The sequence below is a fragment of the Syngnathoides biaculeatus genome, chromosome 8, assembly GCF_019802595.1.
Source record: "Syngnathoides biaculeatus isolate LvHL_M chromosome 8, ASM1980259v1, whole genome shotgun sequence".
In the NCBI taxonomy this organism is placed as follows: domain Eukaryota; kingdom Metazoa; phylum Chordata; class Actinopteri; order Syngnathiformes; family Syngnathidae; genus Syngnathoides; species Syngnathoides biaculeatus.
This window is the reverse complement of record NC_084647.1, coordinates 26,311,925-26,334,073: the sequence shown is the minus strand read 5'-3', so window position 1 is coordinate 26,334,073 and position 22,149 is coordinate 26,311,925. Positions and strand designations below refer to the sequence as shown.

General features: G+C 42.3%; 3 protein-coding genes across 12 annotated transcripts in view; 1 reads left to right on the top strand and 2 right to left on the bottom strand.

The window, feature by feature from the left end:
• Window positions 1–2,623, bottom strand: part of si:dkey-103g5.4 (uncharacterized) — a 28,741-nt gene extending 26,118 nt beyond the window's left edge. For 4 of the 7 annotated variants that reach the window (XR_009796160.1, XM_061828140.1, XM_061828142.1 and 1 more), the window contains exon 1: window positions 1,038–2,621. Coding sequence is in view for 6 of the 7 variants with exons in the window: in XM_061828140.1 (XP_061684124.1) it covers window positions 1,038–1,277 (240 nt within the window). In the remaining variant the exon portion in view is untranslated. Of the gene's footprint in view, window positions 1–1,037 lie in introns of all 7 variants that reach the window. The other 3 variants (XM_061828136.1, XM_061828137.1, XM_061828138.1) reach the window with 2 other exon arrangements.
• Window positions 51–14,526, top strand: zgc:162608 (uncharacterized protein LOC100037332 homolog). The gene is made up of 7 exons (XM_061828150.1): window positions 51–395; window positions 8,979–9,075; window positions 9,769–9,852; window positions 10,874–10,969; window positions 11,067–11,134; window positions 11,271–11,364; window positions 12,645–14,526. The coding sequence occupies exons 5-7, from the start codon at window positions 11,077–11,079 to the stop codon at window positions 13,423–13,425; spliced, it is 933 nt and encodes a 310-aa protein (XP_061684134.1). The 5' UTR covers window positions 51–395; window positions 8,979–9,075; window positions 9,769–9,852; window positions 10,874–10,969; window positions 11,067–11,076; the 3' UTR covers window positions 13,426–14,526.
• Window positions 2,622–22,149, bottom strand: part of LOC133505158 (uncharacterized) — a 39,475-nt gene continuing 19,947 nt past the window's right edge. For 3 of the 4 annotated variants that reach the window (XM_061828147.1, XM_061828149.1, XM_061828146.1), the window contains 5 exons: window positions 7,022–7,150; window positions 4,905–5,128; window positions 4,049–4,210; window positions 3,240–3,419; window positions 2,726–3,092 (listed from right to left, as the gene is read on the bottom strand). In XM_061828147.1, coding sequence (XP_061684131.1) covers window positions 2,772–3,092; window positions 3,240–3,419; window positions 4,049–4,210; window positions 4,905–5,128; window positions 7,022–7,150 — 1,016 coding nt within the window. In that variant the 3' untranslated portion in view covers window positions 2,726–2,771. Of the gene's footprint in view, window positions 3,093–3,239; window positions 3,420–4,048; window positions 4,211–4,904; window positions 5,129–7,021; window positions 7,151–22,149 lie in introns of all 4 variants that reach the window. The other variant, XM_061828148.1, reaches the window with a different exon arrangement.

The window sequence follows — 22,149 nt, the reverse complement described above, 5'->3', positions numbered from 1 at the left end:
TCTCTGCTGCTCTCAGATCTCTCTCTATCGTTGTGGTCCGGTGTTGACCGGGAGAGGTGGTTGTGAAAAAGGACAAAGAAAGTGAACGGTGGACATTTATCAAAAGTGATCAACGTGTTCGACAAGGGCTGTTGAAAGTATAACTGTGATAGTGTGTCGTTTGAGTGGACTACTCAAATCACACCGTAACGTGGTGGGGTTAGCCGCTACCACAGGGGCTCAGTGCATGCATGGGACTTGGCTTGGGCGCTAGCTACCAGCTAACGCTAGCTAGCAAGGCTTGTGTGTTGGACCACGAGGGAGAAGACAAGGGCGCTAGCGTCGAGCTCACGCTGGAAAAAAACAGCTTCACCTTTCTTCACTACTGCCTGGGAAAGCACCGCAGTGATATTGGGGTTTGAATTTTGTTTGCTTCGCCGGCTAGATTCAGTTTTGCTTGGGCCCTTAGTTTAGGTTAGCCTAGCCATGTGTGCAGTCTGTACTTGTTTTGTTCTATTTATTTACTGAATGACTGTTTGTTGAGTAAAGAGATTTGCTTTTCTAACCTTTATTTTGTGATTAAATGTTCACACTTTTTGTCACATAACCAGGTGTATTAATTGACTATCTGCAAGACAGAAGTGGGGAGTTTATATGATAGCTGGGTTATCTACATTAGTTAACCTTTACTCATAAGGGAAACATTATTTCAGAGACTTTTTGATAGGGAATTAAATGCACAAGTAAAGAGTAAAGTGGCAATAGACATTTCGAGTAATTACCACTGAGTTAATTTATTAGTTTCCTACTTTGGAGTGAGGAAAGAACTCGGGGGGCTACCTCGTTGAAGTATTTTATACTAGAGAGGCGCTACATGCACAATGAGGAAACATGACAAGTCATGATTAACATCTAAATGAATATGTCTGTCAGTTCAGTGTTTCAATACTTGCTGTACAACATTTCAGAATGGCAAAATTCATTCGGTCATTAAGGGTCATCCTGCAATTTCACCACGAAGCCGAATATCCCTAACATTTTGTGAGTAGTTCACCAACCATGACTGTGACGCATAAACACAAGATGAGCACAGCTCCAAACAGAAGTCCTCCTGTCACCAGCCAGTCGGGACGGAGCAAGAGGTTTCTTCTCCTCCTGATGCCCAATCTGGTCATGTGACGTGGAGTCGTTGCGAAGAAGGGCCCCGGGTCGTAACACTGGCCACCCGCAGGCATCACCCGCACATACTGGTGAGGGATAACAGTGGAGGGCAAATCATTAGAACTGGCGGCAAGCATGGGGAGAACATACAAACTCAAAACCCAAGATTGAATGCACACGACTCATAATTGTGAGGCAGATGCGCTCACGACAAGACCGCTGCACTGTGCCTATTGCATTGTTTCTGTCATATAACAACAACCAAACACGCAATTCCACGCCACATTCGCTTACCATACGTTTATAGTGATGGCTGTTTAGTCTAAAAACATGCACTCCAGCCTGGTTAAAGATAACGGAAAAGAAGCTGGGAGGTGTCCACGACAGACTGAGCTCCTCTTTTAGTCTTCTCAATGTACCCCAGTCAAAGTCACTGTTTGTGTTGTACAGGTTGTCACTAACAAACAATGAAGATAAAGAATCAAGCTTGATTTTGCAAAGAGGCCCGTCCCACGGTGTCAGTCACTTACATATCATATTGAGGATAGTAACGAGGGGTGACAGTGAACAGGAGAACATCACCCAGGTGGAGACATAATGTTGGGTTGAGAATTCCAGTGGTTCTTGTCTTTGATTCTTCCTTATTAGTCTTATGTGTGCTGCCACCACCACTGCTAATATTTTTTAATAGATGCGTATCCCACTGAAGTGCAGAAGCTTCAACAAAGAGTATGAGAGACCTTGACTCAGTGCTACGGATACTTATACTCATTGGACACAGTAAGTACACCTTACTATAAAGTATAACATTGAGAGAATTAGAGGACGAAAGTGGTGCCTACAGGTACCAAGTAGCACCCATGAGGAGGCCACAGACCTGTTCTGGAAAATGACTCATTATGGGATATTGTCATTTTCAAGGAATGTTGTCAAAGTGATCATTTGTAAATGTGAACACTGGCAGAGATTTGCACAGTGCATGTATATGATCAGTGCATTCACAAAATGTGTTGAGAAGCCATTTCAAACTGGTAGCCCTTTGTATTAATCAGTACCCAAGAAGCAACTCTCGGTTTACAAAAGGTCGGGGACCTCTGGTTCTCATGTTAAGGGTGCAAAAAATTTGACTCATCCCGAATGCTTCCCGTTTTAGAGTATTGTTGTTTTTTCTTTGGCTGGTACCAAACTATTGAGTGACCTCAAAGTGCACATTAGATGAATAACTTTGCTGTCCATTAAAAAAAAAAAGAAAACTCTTGGAAAACCTATTTTTACTCCATGTTGCAGCACCAGATTACAGCCTTTTAGTCTCTCTTTTTTTATTTATTTATCATATCTGTCATTGTTGTTTTTCACTATATTTTGTCCCATTGTCTCATGTTTTGTGGTCAAGCTTTATGTATGCACAGTGATTTCTTTCAGCTGTGGTTATTTTTAAAATGTGCTATAAATAAAACTGAGTTACAAGTAGTGACTGCCTATCTTAAAGCCACACAATCAAGAAGTATGGAGGCAATGAAGGATAATAAAAAAACTGAATACATGATTAGAGCTGGGAACTCGCCAGAGTGAGCACTACTGTTTTAATAATAAGAATGATAATAATATCAATCGCAAAGTGTTTTGCTGGGTTAAACCATGTTGGCTCGGAGCCTCCTGCAGCTCGTTGAGCAACAAAAACAGTTGCTGAAGTTCCTCCGGGATGCGGCCATCGAGGAGGCCGAGGAAGCCCGCTTCTGCGTGGAGACAGAGCGTGACGACAATGGAGAACTTGATAGACGCATAAAGAAAAACGACAATGAGCTGAAGTGTTTGCGTGTGTGTCCCCAACTGCTTGTCTGAACAATGTAGACAGGGCGTGAGGCGATTAGATGGCTGGCGCAGTGCAGGCTCCCGTGGGGGTCCCACAGTTTAAAGAGCCTCTCCAGAACCATGCCAGAGACCACTGAGACCTGCACACACACAACAATACCTGCTGGCATCCGTAGGTTAACAAGACAAGAGGGAAACCTGTTGTAAACGTTGACAAAATTGTCATGAAAGTTTTCTGCGTGCTGTCTGGCCAGCTCAAACAATTCATTCAACTGCCTTTTGCCCACCTGACTGTCAAAACGCAAAACCAGTTCCAGTTTTCCTTTGGACCTGCATCGGAGCTTTAATTCAGTAGTAGGCCTTTTCCTGCATAGGCCCCCACACGCAGCTCTCCCAGGGGGTTCTGTGCACACACACAGACCCAGCTCTCCGTCGTAGCCCTCGTAGTCTTCTGCAGATGGACACACCTGGAGAAGAGAGGAAGTGATTTAGATGCATATTATCTCTTCGTTTGTAGTAAAAAAAAAAAAAAAAATCATTTAGTCTTCACAGCAGTGTGGAGGGTTTACTTGGTAACTGGGTGAAGGGTTATTTGCACTGTGTGGGTGACAGTCGCAGAAAGTAATGGTAATACTGGGAGATATTATGAGATATTAAAAGACATACAGCGTATCCGGAAAGTAAAAGTAAAGTATTTTTGATACCCTTGGGGCAGGAATAACAGCTTCAGGTATTTTTTGAGTATGATGCCACAAACATGGCATGTCCATCAGTGGTCAGTTTCATTTATTCCATGTGGTATTGAGGCTATCACATAATTGTGGGGGAAAAAGTGTAGTGCAGCAAATCATTTCCAGATGCATTGCATGTAACGGCGGGGATGTGGGGATGGAAGGGCAAATGTTGCATTTTTTGTTGTAGTTCCAAACAGCTTCTAACATATTTTATGGAGGATGCGTTTCATCTCAAAAGGGAAATTCTATATTTTACCTTTGCTCCACTTTTTTTACATTCATGTACTATATCTGTGTGTGTGTGTGTGTGTGTGTGTGTGTGTGTGTGTGTGTGTGTGTGTGTGTGTGTGTTATCACACGACCTGTGTCCTGCAGTGAAGTGACCACTCCTGTCGGTCCAGACAGTCTCCGTTTTGAGTGCGTGTTTTCCCATCCCTGCAGATGCTGTAAACTTTGTGCACACACACATCTTCGCTTTGGGTCGCTTGATAGTCAAGTGTACATTGGCACTGCCCGTCGCTCCTCTGCAGAAAAGTCGATGGGGTTCTGTTATATAACTGGAACTACAATTCCTAAAAGTTAGAATCTGCAATGCTATGCTACGCTGACCCATGCTGACAGATGAAAAAAAATCGGCTCAATATTTGGACTCTATTATTAAGTAATTTAACAACCAAGCGACAATAAAGGTTTTGTTAGGAACGCATCTACAAAGTCAAACACATTTGATCGCAAACTGAAACAGCCTCTTGTAGCAAAACTTAAGTTATATTTCTCTCAAAAGCTAAACTTAGTCAGTTTACTTGAAATGCTGTTTTTCAGACATGTCAGTGACGGCGTTGATATGTGCCCTCTGTCTGACTGGCAACCAGTTATGGGTGTTGTCCCCCTTTTGCCCGAAGTAAACCGGGATAGGCTCCAGCACTTCCGCTCTCCTTGTGAGGATAAGAGGCTTGGAAAATGGAGCGATGGACACCTTATATAGTCAAATCCAATTTTCCTTGCATGCAAAATTGAGACAGGAAACAAGACCCTGCTGTGTGGAAACCTGATCTAAACCTCTTTCAGCATGATGCTACTGATTGCTCAGGTTTCTTTGCTGTGTCTCTCTGTGCTCTCTTAAAACAAAACACTCAAATGATAGCAAATGCTGAAAGGTGAGAGTTGGGTTGAGAATGAATAGAGGAGCTTAGGAGACATCGGCATCCTTTTGCTTACCTGGAAGTTCTGTCCCTGTCCCGGGCAGACACAGGTGTCCTGGCCAGACAGGGGCTGCTGAGCCACAGGTCCACATGGGAGTGATGCAGACAGACCCGGTCTGGGACAGTAATGGTGAGGAGGGCACTTTATACAGCTGTCCACGGATACACTGTCTGCGGCCGGCCCGTAAGTTCCCCTAGGACAAGGCAGTGGGATGCTACTACCCTGCAGGCAGTAAAAACCTGATGGAAACAAAAGCTTTTTTTTTTTTTTTTTTACAACTGTCGTTTCACATACATGCACATTAGGCACACAATTATCAGAAACAAAAGCTTAGTTTCGATTGAGTCTCTCAGAAGGGTTTTGGCATACAATTGCACTGCATCAAATTGAAAGCTCTATCTGATATTGTGACCCTTCCATATAGGTCAGACATAAGCTAGTGGGCCGCTTGCCCCTTCCGGCCCGGACGATGGCAACGTCATCTTGCCCTGCGATCAACTAGACGTCAGCATTACGTTGACATGCAGAACAGCCTTAGCCGAGCATGTGCATGGAATTCCATGAGGGGCATCTTCTTAATTGCCGGTGTGCGGATACGACAGTCGCCCAGTCAGGTATTGTCATGCTCCTGGCATCCTGCCCAGGCTGGGCGTGGCCAGCCAATTAGTTGGCACACACCCGCACTTTGTTTCGGCTGATTACGTCCGGTACTTATAGGACCCGGTGACGACTGGTCCTCCACCAGATCGTTGAGGTTCATGCCCTGTTCCAGCACTCCCGTATCCCTGATCGTCAACTCGTGTGTACCAACCTTCGCCTGTTCTCTGACCAACCCCGTAAGCCTGACTCCCTTGATACTCCTCCCTGCTTTTATCGTTCTCCCGTGTACCGACTCCTGCCTGCCCGCTGACCTGCCCTCTACGCCCGACGTCCTGATTACCACTTCTGCACCTGACTGCCTGCCCGATCCCTGACCTTGGATTAATAAACCTTTTTCCCGAATTACCTCTGCGTCTCCCGTGTCCTCCTGGATTTGGGTCCTACCTCCGTTCCGATGGGTCGTGACAGGTACCAGCTTCAAAGGAGCCACATGGATACTTATGCACCTGCTAGTGCATTTCAAACACTTGTAACTGTTCATGCTAATTTTGGAAACCCTTGTTGTCAGTTGTATGAAGACGCATTGTTGAAGAACTGCAAAGCCCTCTGTAAATACTTACAACATCTGTACATGTTTGGGCCGCAAAAAATAAAATAATATGCTGTAGCCTACCAGGTTGCTGTAGGGCCAGTGCAAAGTCTTGCTCCACACAATGGCTGTCAGAGCCAGCTTAATGAATAAATAAATATGAAACAAAAACATTCAAGTTCTTGTACTGTACAGATTGGCAGGGGAAACTCAAGCCAGAATCCAAACTACAGTACATCACATGTTCCCCTTTTCACCACTCCCCCCAAAATCTGGAAAACCCAAAGGGTGAAAAATAGTTTAACTTTTTATCTCTACAGCAGAGTGTGACATGGCCCTCAGTCTTTGCCTTGTCTTTATCTTCAAATATTTATGATGTAATTAGAAATAAATCCCCAACTCACTTTACAGGGTTTTTAATATAGTATAGAGTAAAGAGGAAGGCAAATATTTGGATACATAAACCGCATTTGTTTTTTATTTTGTTAAGGTCAGATGGGCCAGGTCACTTGTCGATGAGGTAAAAGAAATCAGATGGAATATGTTGGTAAAATATGTATTTAAAAAGTTTGTTCAATAATAAAAAAATAAGTATATAATGTATTTAGAATCTAATATAATTGTAATGATATAAACAATTAATTTATTTATAATTACATTTAACAAAACCAATATTATTTATAATTAGCTCAACGCAAAAAAAAACATTTTGAACGTATATCTACATTTTTTTTATTTTACTTTTTTTATTGTATTAACTAAAATAAATGAATGAACCAATTCTTCAATAAAATGGCTAAATCTCCCAAAAATGAATACATACCCCTAAATTAATGCAACATATATTATTGGACTCTTGAGAATGTAATATGTATGCCATATTAAAGAACAGGCTAATATTTTCTCACCTCTCGTAAAAAAGATAAAGTATATTTGTACATACCTGGTGGACAGGATGGCCCCTCTTGGACGTGTTGGCTGATGTTTCCCCCGTAAACAAGATGCAGAGTAACGGGAACAAACAGCCGCCAAAGACGCCTCGTGAGATTTTCACGGCATCCTCCTAGCATGACTGTAACATTCCACATTTAAAGGTATACACCCTGTGAGTTGCAGCTCTGCGCTTAGGCCCAAAGTTTCCGTTAATATGAACCGCAGGGAAGAAGTGAGCTGCTGTTTCGGCTGCGTGACTTTTCTTTAGCATGCTGAATGATTTATTGGACCTCAGAGGTAAGGTGACAGTGACAGAGCATACGCAAAATAGAACGTATCACATTGCTTGATTTGTTCTTCTCCGTGCGACTAAAACTGATTAATGATTTGGCATGTGGATTTGCTTGACGACTTGTTTCTGTATTTTTTCTGAAATGGTGCACTGGCTCCAACCAACAAATCAAGCCTTCGTCCATCCATTTTCGATCCTGCCCGTCCTCATCGGAGTCAGTCTTCAGTTCAAGACAACGAAACAAAAATCACCTTTATTTCTAAATACAATAAATATGTATATATGATACAAATAATATATATACTGTATTGAATTCGGTTATTGGGACTGCATCAGGGTTCCACAATGAGCCCCTTCCTGTTTGCGGTAGTAATGGATAGGCTGACAGATGAAGTTAGACTGGATTCCCCTTGGACCATGACGTTCGCAGATGATATTGTGATCTGCAGTGAAAGCAGGGAACAGGCGGAGGAACAGTTAGAAAGATGGAGGTATGCACTGGAAAGAGGAAGAATGAAGATTAGCCGTAGTAAAACAGAGTATATGTGCGTGAATGAGAGGGGCGGAGGTGGAAGAGTGAGCCTACAGGGAGAAGAGATAGCGAGGGTGGACGACTTCAAATATTTAGGGTCAACAATCCAGAGCAATGGTGAGTGTGGTAAGGAAGTGAAGAAACGGGTCCAAGCAGGTTGGAACAGTTGGCGGAAGGTGTCTGGTGTTCGATGTGACAGAAGAGTATCCGCCAGGATGAAGGGCAAAATTTATAAAACATTGGTGAGGCTGGCCATGATGTACGGATTAGAGACGGTGGCACTGAAGAAACAACAGGAAGCAGAATTTGAGGTAGCAGAAATGAAGATGTTGAGGTTCTCGCTTGGTGTGAACAGGTTGGATAGGATTACAAATGAGCTCATTAGAGGGACAGCCAAAGTTGGATGTTTTGGAGACAAGGTAAGAGAGAGCAGACTTTGATGGTTTGGACATGTCCAGAGGCGAGAAAGTGACTATATTACTAGAAGGGTGCTGAGGATGGAGCTACCAGGCAAAAGAGCGAGAAGAAAACCAAAGAAAAGGTTGATGGATGTTGTGAGGGAGAACATGAGGACAGTGGGTGTTAGAGAAGAAGATGCACGAGTTAGGCTTAGATGGAAAAAGATGATACACTGCGGCGACCCCTAACAAGACAAGCCGAAAGAAGAAGAAGAAGAATTGAATTCCGCTTATGTGCCATGAGACAAGGAAGTAGCTTCCATGTAAGGATTGTCAGAGCTCTCAGCGACCCGCCCACTGTGTCTGGAAGCTTAAAAAATTACTCAATTTTTTGACCATTTTGATGTTTGATTTCACATGCTTTGCAGTTAAAATGATTCCCCACCACCGCCACCACTAATACAACAAAAAGTGTCTGATATGTGTTTTTTGTTTTTCAATTGTGAACTTTAATCTCTGTGACCGCAGAAAGATGCCAGATTGTTCCTTTGTCTTCGTTGTTTGATAGGCGGCATTAAATTGAATACGACTTCTCGTTGGATACTTTTTATACTCTGGGTTTTCCCCTCAGATTTGCTCTCAGCTCCCAAAAACCTCCCTGGTTTGTTAATTGACATTGTAAACACCAAATTGCCCGCAGATGTGAGTGTGAATTGTTGTTTGTTTGTTTGTGTCCCGCAATTAGCTGACAACCAGTTCAGGTCCCCCACCAAACCCCACCTCTTGACAAGAGTTAGCCGGAATAGGCTCCAGCATGGCCGTGATCAGAATAAGGATAAGTGGTAAGGAGACTGGAAGGATGGATGGATGTTGTTCCACTTAAGTCTCTCTTCCTTGGTTGGTCACTATTTGTCAGAAATTTGATCGGTGATCTCCCAAAATGTTTGTTCTTCTTGTCTTTTGTACTTTGTTATACTTACTCCTGAGAAAACCCACAAAAGCCATAAAAACCTACAAACTCCGCACAGAAAGCTGAGATTTCAACACTAAATCTCAAAGGCAGACACGCTAACTACAAGTTATATTATTCTATGTTGTTTATTTTGAGCATAATATAAGGACAATATTACTCCAATAATTCAGTACCATCACACTTAGTTGACTGGAAGTGGTCTGTGGGGTCAAATGCATTAATGTGTAAGTCAACTATTTCCACCTAATATAAAATTATGCCACATTGGGTTCTTTTCAAATTAAAAATTTCCTTGCTACATTCTAGCCTGCAGTCTGGGTAATATTCTATTCAGGCCCCATTAAGTCCTTTATGGCTTGCATTAAAAGAATTGCATTTTTTTTTATTTTTCCATCATGTTTATTAACCTAATAGTGACACCACAGTAAAGGTTTGCGCTGTTGACATCAGTATGTTTTTGCGTCAAGAGGTTTTCTTTATCTGTACAAAGTGTGAAGTTGTAACTAATGGAAACTCTACTCTGCTTTCAGTTGGAAAAAAAACATTTTTTTTTTTTCCACAGAGATGTTTTTCACAGAATGATTTGACCTGCAAACAGGCGGCAGTGACTGTATTCCCCGTGAGTGGATAAAATAACAAAGATCAGGTTAATACCCTTTGCTCCATATTCCAATGACTTTGTGTTCATTGCAGAAACTTTTTTTTTTAAAGAAGGATAAAGATTTGAGAGTTTTTTTTCCCCAACAATATCATTAGTATGTGTGTTGTGTACAATTGACACCCAGAAAGCCGATAGTAGTGATACTTTAATGTACATGAATGTGGTGTGCATATCTGTTGTTATGTGTGGACCAGACTTTGGAGCATTGCTTTAACCTAGATGGTTCATCCCGGCAGCCGTGGACTATGACTTTGCGATGACGAGTTGTAGTTTACCGAAGAATCCCCTTTCACCTACTTACTCAAGTTATGTCCATTTGCGCACCGCATCTCTTCCGGCAGAACATTTAATGGACGTTATATTTGTGCAAAAGGTGAAAAGTCCTTGAACATAACCGTCATTGTTCATTGATTTATTTTCTCTTTTTGCTCAAGCGATTTTTAAAATATTGTGAAGCATCCTGACTGTTTAGCCAACCACTTTAGGGCAAATGGCAATTTCCATTACGAGACGCATCCGCTCCGACCAAGAAAAACAACAATACAAATAAATCGGCTAAGTGATACCCTTGTGACCGGCAGTCTAGAAAAACAACTGAATTTGTTTACCTGCTTACTTAAGACATCGGCATGTACAGCGGAGGTGAAGATGCAGGACTGGACTATTTTGCTGTGACTCCAATGAGAATGCATGTTGCCGTTTGGTGTACAAAACCTGACTGTGGACAACTTATTGTTGAAGCTATTTTGCACAACTTCCATTTTTTTCATTTGTCCATTATCAAATGGACAATACCCGTGTAGTCAATCCATAATATTAGACTTGATGAATTCTTGTTTTATCTTCATGCTCATCATAGAATTGAAGGATTTTTAGCTGGAAGTTGCATGACCTCATTGCCTTCAATGAATATCTATCCATAAAACAAAAGTTGGATAATGACTCGTCTGTGTTTGTGTGTTCATATGTGTGTTGTGTACATGTTGTTCTCTCTTATGTGTGCGAGACTCTCCACGTGTTGACTGTTGACACAAGCTGATAACACCATCCTTCAAAAAGCTGACCCTGCGAAGAAGTCGCTCTATAGACCCCTGAAGCTCAGGTAATGACTACCGACTGTTTCTCTGTATTTCTTTGACTAACAATACAGAATGTATGAAGACAATATATATCAAGTTAACGTATTCTACCCTCTGCAGAAAAGAAAAAATGCATTCAGGAAAAGTGATCTTCACCATTTGTGCCTTTGCAATCTTGGCAATTTCAGGTATTTCTCCAAAAAAATCTCCCTTAATATAGTGTATTTTGCATTCATTTTATATAATTGTTACATGTTAATGCTATGTGGTGTCAAATATCTCTGGAACATTTGCAAAAAACTATATGAAAACATTTTGTTGCAGCTTACCCGGCCCATCGTGACACCGGGGAGGCAAGCTGGATTGATTTCAAGGCTAATGAGGCTCATTACAAGTCAAAACTCTTAAAAGAAACAGAGTAAGTTAACCTCAATGAGGGCATTTTACCATAAAATCCATCCAGTCTATTGGGCGTGCTTGTGTAAGACTGTTAGTGCCCCCACTCCAATGTCCCATCCTCTCTGAAAGGCCCCCCCAGACTCTAATGAATATGACGTGACTGAACTCGTCTAGCGGCCTAGTGGACAACTAGTTAGGACATCTGCCTCACAGTTCGGAGGAACTGGGTTCAAATGCAGCCTCACTTGTTTGCATGTTCTCCCTGTGCATCTGTGGCTTTTCTCCAGGTACTCCAGTTTCTTCCCATATGCCAAAAACATGTATGGTGGGTTAAGTGAAGACTCTAAATTGGTAGTAGGTGTGAATGTGAGTGCAAATAGTTGCTTGTTTACATTCGCCTTGTGACTGGCTGAAAGCCATTTTCAGGTGTAACCTTCCTCCACAATTCTGTGGGATAGGCTCCAGAATACCCGCAAAACTAGTGAGGATAAGCAGTGAGGAAAGCCAATGAATTAATGTATTAACTTGTCTGTCAAAAAGGTCGATCTGAAGTCCCTTGTTGACTGAACAAATCTCTTGTAGATGGCTGGACTTGTCTGTAAAGTATTTACGGTACATGTGTGTGTGTAAGGGAGAAAGGGAGAGACAGAGAGATGGAAAGAGTGTGTATGTGTGTGTGTGTGTGTGAGAGAGAGAGAGAGAGAGAGAGAGAGAGAGAGAGAGAGAGAGAATGAAAGCAAGAGCACGATGCAGTGTGTACGTGAATAACGGCCTATTTTGCATGCTATGCTAAAAGAGCCAGATAAGTGAATTTGTTGTTGACAGAAAACTATTATCCAACATTTATTGAGTGGTGGTATGTGAGCAGCTGCTCTGATGCCAACTCTGGAGTCAGGCCAAGGAGGACAGCTTGAGTCCACTCACTTTTTGGGCCACAAACATGCTACAAAGCTGCCCGGCGTTCACGTTTCATCGGTAGAAAGGCTTGACAAAATGTGATTGTGTTTGTGAGGGAATGTACTGGCATCAACTGCGCACCGAACTCGAGTGCAACCCCAACACACACACACAGACACCTGTCGTGAAAGACCATGAGAAAAACGGAGCACGACTTTTCGGGCAATAAGACTGGTCGTGATAGTGTAAAGTACATCATGGAAATCTTCAGATGCTCCTGGGGCTGAAAAGTTACAAAAACAAGCAGTTTAATCCACAGGGGAAAACCATTGCCCTTTATACTCTGAACTTGGCAATAATCATTGCCCATCCATGCTGAAACTGAGCGGTTTTGTCCAACAGTATGATCCACAAGAGCCTCGTAGATGACGGTGGCCTCAACAACCACGAAGCTGAGTACAAGAACCCAGTGTCGGAAGAGACGCGGCACAAGATCCTCGTGGAGTCAGAGCGCCTGCGAGCGCGTCTGCGTCAGGAGCTGGGCGAGCTGAGGCAGATGCTGGCCCCGTCCCCGGCTGACCTGGCCTCCGCCCTGGCCGGCCTGAGGGAACACTTGACCCCGCTCACCCAGCAACTCCACAACAACACTCACAGTCTGTGCCACTGGCTCAGACTGTATCTCCTCGGTCCGGACGCAGCGGTGGCCAAGCATGGTCCGGTTGTCCACCACCAGATCAAACAAACCTTGGAGTGGAGCGGCTCCAGGCTAACTGATATCCTGGCTGACTTGATGGCTAAAACCAGAGAGGTGACGGAACGCCTGGGGGATATGAGTGAGGCAGAGGCAGCAAATGCGCATATCTGGCAGGGATTCAGTTCTAGGCTAGGACGGGAAGTGACATCACTGAAGGTGGAGACACAGAATAGCTTGGAGACTCTTAAAGTGCAGCTCACTGATCAATCGGAAAGCACACGGTCTCTTAGTGCCATGGTGGAACGCTTCTGCCAAAATGCAGCACGCCAGCATCAAGACTTCCAGGCCAGGATTGAGACTCTATTCACGGGAACAGAGGACGAACTGCAAGTCCAGTCCAGTTTTCCATATTCTCGTGGTTCTTTGCAGGAGGACTTCTCCATCAAACTGTCTGCTCTGATCCAGGACATTCTGCATTCACTGCAGTGACACGAGTCACAACCGAAGACTATAAACTGGGACACCAGCATTTAACAATTTGTTGTCCAGCACATTGTTGGCGCTCAACATAGTGAGCAGCCTGTACATAGTGATAAAGTATACAAGGTGTGTTCGAAAGGCTCCAGGACTGATGTCACAAAAGTAGTATCAAATCCAAGCTAATAAACTTGGCTTCCTTCCTCAAAGTAGTTCCTCGGTAGTCTGACGCACATTCAGTCTTCTCTGCCACGCCTTCATACACTCCTGGTAGGATTCTTCCGATATCCTCCGCAGCTCTGTCATCCTGTCATCTTGATGTCGTCCAGGCCTTTAAGACCAGTCCCCCTTTACGAGCCCTTGAGATGATCTAAATGTTCTCGGCATTGTAAGCGACCGCACTGTCATGGTGAAGCAGCCACAGTTGTCCTGCTACAACTTTCGACTCTTCTCGCACACTAAACGAAGCAAACATCACAGGATCGCTTTGTCGCCGCCCTGGTGGATCATCTGGCCCACAAGCAAAGGGAGAAAACTTGTAGCATGTGACAACAATTCTGGAGCTTTTCTGACACATCTCATTATATTTGTATTTTATTTCATTGTGTGTGTTCTCAAAAGATTTTAGGAGCATTTTCCTACATACAAGGGGAATAAAAAAGTGATATATTTCATAAATGTAGCTTTTACTTTTTTAGTTACTAAAATAATATCCGATAACATGGGGTTGAATTTACTAGTAGGAAAAAAAGTGACAATGTTTCATAAATGTAGTTTTTGCTTTTTTAGTTAGTTATTAAAATAACATACTCTGAGAGTTTCTCAAAGTTAAAAAGGCACAGACGAATATTTGGAGTTATGTCATGCCTTTGTGAATGTTACAACACTATATGATGGGTTTTGTTTTGTTTTGTTGTTTTGTTTTGTGGGTCCTAAATAAATTTCTTTTTAAAAGACTTTGGAAGCCCTGCTACAGCTGTTTCACAATTACTATTTTGTTTTCATTAATTATTTATACTAAATCCTTTTTAGTTTATGCAGCACATAGCAAATATGTAAATGAGTTATGTAAAAACAGAGCAATTTATTGACATTTGTATTGTTTTATGTATATACCTGGACCAAAGAGTAAAGGACAAACCTTTTTTGGTTTCCCAGTAATTGTTTTGAAATATTTTCTATAATACTGTAAATAAACACATGAAACTCTGAGTTGGTGATCAATTTTAATGTTGCCAAAAAGGAGATTATTCCAGGTGAGGGCATAGAGTGAAGTGCGGTGTAGAAGATCTTCTGACAAATGTGGCATTTCTTGCAACACAAATTATTGAGCGGCCTCATCATGATAAAAACAGCTGATTTCAGGCAAAAGGCAGACTACACCCTTCACTGATCAGCATTCAGTCGCTGTGCACATATAGACAGACAACCATATGCATTCAAATTTATCACGTCCCTGAGTGGGGACTGAACCCACACTGCCCACACCGAAGTCAGGCATGTGTACCACCATATGGAAGTAAATGTGTGCCACCAGGATTTGAATTAAAAATGCCACTGAAAATTCTATGTTGTAATTTTCACATTGTTATTTCAAAGTGAAAACATTTTCAATAGCTCTATTTCAGTATGTGACGTCACGTGACTAAGAAAGCGTAACTGGATTGGCTGGGTGTTGTTGAAGTAACCCCGCCTTCTTAACACTGAATTTAGACAGTGAATTTCAGACGGCAAATTGTACCCAGTTGAATCTCAGGAGACTGAAAATATTGCGTTTGAATTTTAAAGGTTGGATTTTTTTCATATGCCAAATTAGCTTACTAAAATACAGCTATTGAAAATGTGATCGCTTTGAAATAACACTGAATTTCACAACCTAAAATTTTCAGTGGCATTTTTAATTCAAATCCTGGTGGCACATATTTACTTCCATACCACTACAACATCAGTGACTAAAAGCCTAACAAAACTGAAAAATCTATGAAGGCATCCATACAGTACATTGATATCACACCCAGTGAAGAAGTTGTGTTGCTGGGTGTGTGACACGTTGTAATTGGTGGGAGTTCTGAAATAACGATCCAGCAGCACATGGAAGCTGTCAATGGAGTCAGTAGTAAATATAACATTATTCACGTCAAAGTCTATACAAAATAATAAATATGAGCGGAGAGCGCGTCATCCATGCGCAAAGTTGCAGAAGTGTCATTCTACGACATCCAAGTGGTCGCCATATCGGCTGCATCCTCTCTGTGTGACGTCATCCGGACATTTGCCAATGAAAACACGCGGTGCACCCTAACTATGGGAGACAAACGTGCCTGGTCTGACACGGAAGCTCTTTTCGAAAAGCAGAACACCACACAACCGAGTGAAGTTACCGGGGCAGTATTACACTATTGTTTCGAGCCATATTCAGATGATATGCGATCACGGCCAAACCGCCTCCCCGTCCGATCCACTTCCGCGGCGGAGATGAGCCATCGCGGCTCATCGCAGCCGGCCGGTGTGGCTCATTTTCGGCGCCGAAGTGACTTTACACGGAGCCAAGGCGGGGTGCTTTAGGGCGTTGTCCATAGCTGCCGCAGTACGCGATGAACAACACCGTCGAGCCGGGGGGCTATATGGCGTTGTCGTCACACGCGGCTGAGTGCGGCATTTTCCGGAGAGTTCTTCCATCGCTGGCGCGGCGACCCAGCAGCCTTGGCCGGTGAGCCCGACGCCATCCGACGCGCACATCGACACATTTAGCACGCCTGTCATACATACATGGGTCTTTTGTTACGTTGTGAGAAACAATTTTTTTTACTTACCTGTCATTTGGAACCCACGAAGCTCTCCTTCTCTGCGCCCGTCCAATCCATTTTTCATGACGAATCGGCTCTCTTGCAAACTTATCAAGGGTAAATCCATCCTCCCGAGTGTTCAAGCAATGTCCAGGAATGCAACGAGCCGGCATTTTGGCTAACACGAAGGAACAACGAGCTACCTTCCCGCAGGTAAAACTAATAGAAACAAATGAGTCCACTTGGGGGCGCTCCTGTACTTTACGTCACTTCCTCGAGAGGATTTTCATGGCGTGAGCTACAAAAACCCATATACGTCAACATCATGTTTTGTGGTGAAAAAACACATGGGCCCATATTGGCTGCCGTTTTTTTTTTTCATTAATAACATACTAAAATCATCCATTTCATGACAGTGGCCCTTTAAAGCTCAAGTGTCGTCAAACGGAAGATTTTTGGTATATTATTAATGAAAAACCCACAGCCAATATGGTCCCATGTGTTTTTTCACCACAAAACATGATTTTGACGTATAGAGATTTTTGTAACTCCCGCCATGAAAATCCTCTCTGGGATTTGTTTTCGAGAGGAAGCAGGAAGTGACGTACAAGACAGAGGCGCTCTCTAGTGGACTCGTTTGTTTCCATCAGTTTTACCTCCGGGGCGGTAGCTCGTTGTTCCCTCGTGTTAGCCAAATTGCCGGCTCATTGCATTGCTGGACATTGCTTGAACACTCGGGAGAATGGAATAACCCTTCATAAGTTTGAAAGAAACCCTGTTCGTTGTGAAAAAAATGGATTGCACGGGTGCAGAGGACGAGAGCTTCGTGGGTTCCAAATAACAGATAGGTGTGTATACAGCTACTAAAAAAAAAATAGTTTGGGGGAGACCACGTAATCGGTCTCTCTCATAATGTAACAAAAGAACCGCGTATGAAATGTGTCGATGTGCGTGTCGCCCAGCCAACAATGTCTCACTCAGCCTGCAACATAGCTCGGCTCCACCCCCTCCTTATATAGCACGGCGGGCCGAAACTCAGCCACACCGGCTGAGGCGCCGCGACCGGCGGTCACATCTTCCGCGAAGGCTGCGCGTCGGGCTTTGCGACGGGGGCGGCTCTCGACTGTGTTCATCGAGTACTGTGGCGTCCGTGAGACCCCCCAAAGCAGCACCGCTCGGCTCTGTCATAAGCCACACCGGCCGGTTGCGATTAGCTGCGATAGCTCATCTCCTCCGCGGAAGTGGATCGGACGGGATACAGTTTGGCCATGATGGCATATCATCTGGATATGGCTCGAAACAATAGTGTAATATTGCCCCGGTAACTTCAATCGGTTGTGTGGTGTTGTCCTTTTCGAAAAGAGCTTCCGTGTCAGAAGGGGCATTGGAAAAATCTGAATATCTCTGTTGTTCGGCTTCCATAGTAGCAGGCACCGCGCGTTTTTAATGGCGGAAGTGACGATGACGTCAAGGACAGATGACTCGATTAATATGGCGACCACTTGGATATCGAGGGACACTCAATTGCGCAAATTTGTGCATGGATGACGCGCTCTCCGCTCACTTTTTTTTTTTCGTATAGACATTGAAGTGAATACTGTTATATGTTTTTTTTATTACAATATCTATTTTAGAATGTTTTTTGGGATGTTACCCGCTCTTGAAGAAGGAATCTGTTTGGCATAGGGGCCTGATTTACAAAGGTCTCAGATAGCAGGCGCTAAATCGTGTTTTCACTCACTCTAATTGATTGGGCATGCTGCTGGCAACAGGTGTAAAAGTGGTGGTGATTGCCGTAGTTAAAAAAGGGTTTTGAGTTCAAGGTTCAAGAATGAGTTGTCCTGAAAAATTTGGGTGAGTACTGCAAGCACAAAATGAATTTGAATGAAGTAATGGAATTGGAAGTGTTAGTGGAAGAGGCAAAATGACATTTAATTACATAGATATGAATCAATACAGATTTGTTCATCTAACTAAGTCTGTGATGTAGTAACAGAACAATGAAATGTTCTAATCCCTAAATCAATTAATAATGTAAATAAATACTGTACAATAAAATACATTTAAATAAATATGTACCTCAGCTAAATAAAGATTGGGGAAAACTGCACTCGACAGTTTGAATGTTAAGGAAAAATGAATTTCAATTAAACAAAACAACAAGGAAATTGTGATCAGAATCGAGATAATAAAGACAGTTGTTTTCAACAGATGACATGAAATTGCAATACATTTGAAAATTACTATTTTGGAAAAATGTTACATTTCTGAAATCAAATGGATTCAAAAACCTCCATTAATGATTATTCGTGAAAACAAACTCAGCTAACGAAAAATTAAACATTTGAAAAAAATCTGAGATTGCAATGGTCTATTACTATGTATTTTAGTTTATTATTTAGGCATATTGTAATTATGCATTGTAATGTTATATAATGTAGCTGTTGCTGCTGTTTATTTCTTTCTTTTGCAGTTTCGTGACCGCAATTAAGTGGCACCTGTTGTCTGGCTGTAATAAGATAACATGCAGATCTACAGACTTGAATGGCACTTTTATCATAATAAAGATATGAGAAAAGGATCTTCAGTATACCCCCTGGTGAGATGGGACATGTTATGCTATCCACAAATCACAGCACTCCTCTGCTCTCCCTGTCGCTCATGACTTGTGTTCAAAGACTCACCCGCACAAAATATTATATCTCTCCAAGCTAATCAGGTTATACATTTTTTTTCTTCAGATAATACTTCTGGCTGAAAGGTCATTTAAAGGTTGTGTTTGTGTCCAGTATCGGATACATGATTATGGTTGAATCACAGAGCCTGGAGTGGAATGGGTGATACTAGTGTTATGTAACAGACAGTGTAATTCTTCATAAATATAGGATAAGCCGTGATATGACAAGGCCAAGGGGAGGATGCTAATTTGGTTTGGGTGGGGGGAAATGATACAGTGAGAAGTGTACACTTGGTGGTCAGTATATGCACACACAGTTAATAAAATGCAAAATGTGACATTTACAAAGAAAAATTACATTTAGCATCACTGTGTGTACTCATTCATATTCCTCAACAATCATATTACAACATTGTATGTGAGTTACTAGGGATATCCAATAATAAGTGAGCCCTCTTCTGTCATCTAGTGGCCAAAAACAGATCACAGGCAAAGATTGGTCTCACAAGATATGCAGTGGGGACGGAAAACATTATTATTAAGTTCATTTTTTCCTCATTACTGTTAGACACAGCACCCCGTTTTGATAGAAGAGGGTTCAATTCCGGACCCACCTGTACAGAGTTTGCATGATCTCCCTGTGCCTGCGTGGGTTTTCTTGGCTACTCTGGTTTTCTCCCACATCCCAAAAACATGCAACATCAATAGGAAACTTTCAATTGCCCATAGGTGTGTTTGTGTGTGTGGCTGTTCTCTGTGTCAATGTGCCCTGCGATTGGCTGGAAACCAGTACAGGGTGTACCCCGCCTCCTGCCCGTTGAAAGCTGGGATAGGCTCCAGCACTCCGGCAACACTCATGAGGATAACTGGCACAGAATATGGATGGATGGATGTAAACAATAAAAGTTGGAAACAAGTCTTCTTGCATTCCTTGTTTAAAAATTGGAAATTGAAAATCAGAAAAACAAGCTATCGTCTGATTTTCTATTGTGTTATGTACAAATTAGGAAATAAAATGCAACCCTATTTATTTTCTTCAAGTTTGCTTTGTGCGGCTTTGCTATGATGCAGAAAACCTTCCTCTTCTTCTACTCCTGCTGCAGTGGTACGTCACTGTGAGCTATGATCACGATAATAAATACCAGTTCTTGTATTAGATTACAGAGCTTCCACGGTGTGTTTAAAAATGTCTGTTCCCCCTCGTACATGCTGTTGAAATGTAGTTCAATTGAACAGCTAAACTAAACTGTGTTATTATTAGATAAAAGCTGATTTATTTCCATAAATGGCCATTTTTGATCAATATTCGATCCAACTCATTCAAGGGGAATGTCTGATTTCTTTGGATGATGCAGAGTTAAAACTCTGTTTCATAACTCCCAGTGCTGTTGTCGACTTTCACAAGCCCGGTCATACACTGGAAATCAAGTCACACGGCCTGGAGACCAAAGAAAAGCAATGAAAAGGAAGTATGGAGTTTAACAGAAAAAAAAATCATTTCCTCTTTCCTTTGGATTCCTTCCTGAACACTGCTCAATATATGCAGCGTACCTCTCCTCCCATTCTCTCATCACAATGTGTCTGTTTAAAAAAAAAAAATTCAGAACGTTGTTTGAGCGCCGTTCAGGAGACATGAGGTGAATAATGAGTTTGACAGCGGTTCAGATCTCAGTTGCACTTTTAACACACTTCATTTCTGCTTTTCAAGACAACATCCCCTCTGTTCCTGCCTCGTGTTTTAGTTCTCCTCAGACGGCATCCTCTCACTCACTGGGGTGTGCAGCGGGGTGGAACGTGTCTGAGTACATGTCCAACCACCCATACAGAAATACCTATGTTCAAGTCTTTTATTTTCAACTACAAATCTGTGTGCTTATCATTCATTTGGTATAGTTATTATTGTATAATGAAACAATAGATAGAGATACGGTACCTTTATTTTGAGAAAAATACAGAGGAATTTCAGATGTTATTCATATTAGATGTTTATATATATATATATATTTAGCCCATCATAAAATCGAGGCATACGGGTGGGGTTTTTTTTTTCATTATGATGGGACTTTTAAGAATTGCTTACATTATTTAAAGGTGTATTTCACAAACCCAATTCTATTTTGTGTATTGTCATTTATCACACAAATGTCCGCCACATATTGTAACTCCACAAGGCACGGTGACTTCATGTTGAAATGCTTCAATTACTCACTTCTCCGTGATACAATGTCCTTTCCTTTTTGTATTAAAGCCCAAGTGTCATCCCAAAAACATCCTAAACTAGATATTGTAATGTAAAATACATATAACATTATTCACTTAAATGTCTATACGAAAAAATAAATATGAGCGGAGAGTGAGTCATCCATGCGCAAAGTTGTGGAAGTGTCATTCGACATCCAAGTGGTCGCCATATTGGCTGCATCTCCTGCCTGTGAGGTCACCCCGGACATTCGCCATTGAAAACACGCTGTGGCCAGTACTGTGGGAGACGAACATGCCCCTTCTGACACGGAAGCTCTTTTCGAAGAAGAAGAGAACATCTCACAACCGAGTGAAGTGACCGGGGTAATATTACTCTATTGTTTCGAGCCATATTTAGGTGATATGCGGATCACGGCCAAACCACGTCCTTCAGCAGCTGCTGCATGGAAGCCTTCCGATGCGCACATTGACACATTTAGCACCCCTGATTTACGGATTACACCTACCCCCCCCCGCTATTGTTTTTTTAGTCGCTGTATACACACCTACCTTTCAATTAGGAACCTACAAAGCTCTCGTCATTTGCACCTGTGCAATCCATTTTTCACGATGAACCGGATCTGTTATAAACTTATGAAGGGTAAATCCATCCTCCCAAGTGTTCGAGCAATATTCAGCAATGCAACCAGCTGGCGTTCAGGCTAACACGAAGGAAAAACGAGCTACCTTCCCAAAGGTAAAACTAATAGAAACAAACGCGTCCGCTTGACTGCGCTCCTTCCCTGCAGGTCACTTCCTGCTTCTTCTCGAAAACAAATCCCTCGAGAGGATTTTCATGGCGTGAGGTACAAAAAGCCATATACGCCAAAATCACGTTTTGTGATGAAAACACACATGGGTCCATTCCGGCTGCTGTTTTATTCATTAGTAACATATTAAAAATCATGCATTTCATGACTGTGGCCCTTTAACTTCCAAAACTAAAAATAACTATTCACATGGTCCATGACATTATTTTAAAAGGCCAGCTTGCAAAGTGTGGGTGTCAAAACCTGTTACATTATTTTTTCA

What these genes read in the sequence shown, in the direction of transcription:
- zgc:162608 (XM_061828150.1), top strand. Translation starts at nt 11,077, where the DNA reads ATGCATTCAGGAAAAGTGATCTTCACCATTTGTGCCTTTGCAATCTTG. An exon ending in TGCAATCTTGGCAATTTCAG is followed by an intron (nt 11,135 to 11,270) that starts GTATTTCTCCAA and finishes ATTTTGTTGCAG; the next exon opens with CTTACCCGGCCCATCGTGAC. An exon ending in AAACTCTTAAAAGAAACAGA is followed by an intron (nt 11,365 to 12,644) that starts GTAAGTTAACCT and finishes TTTGTCCAACAG; the next exon opens with TATGATCCACAAGAGCCTCG.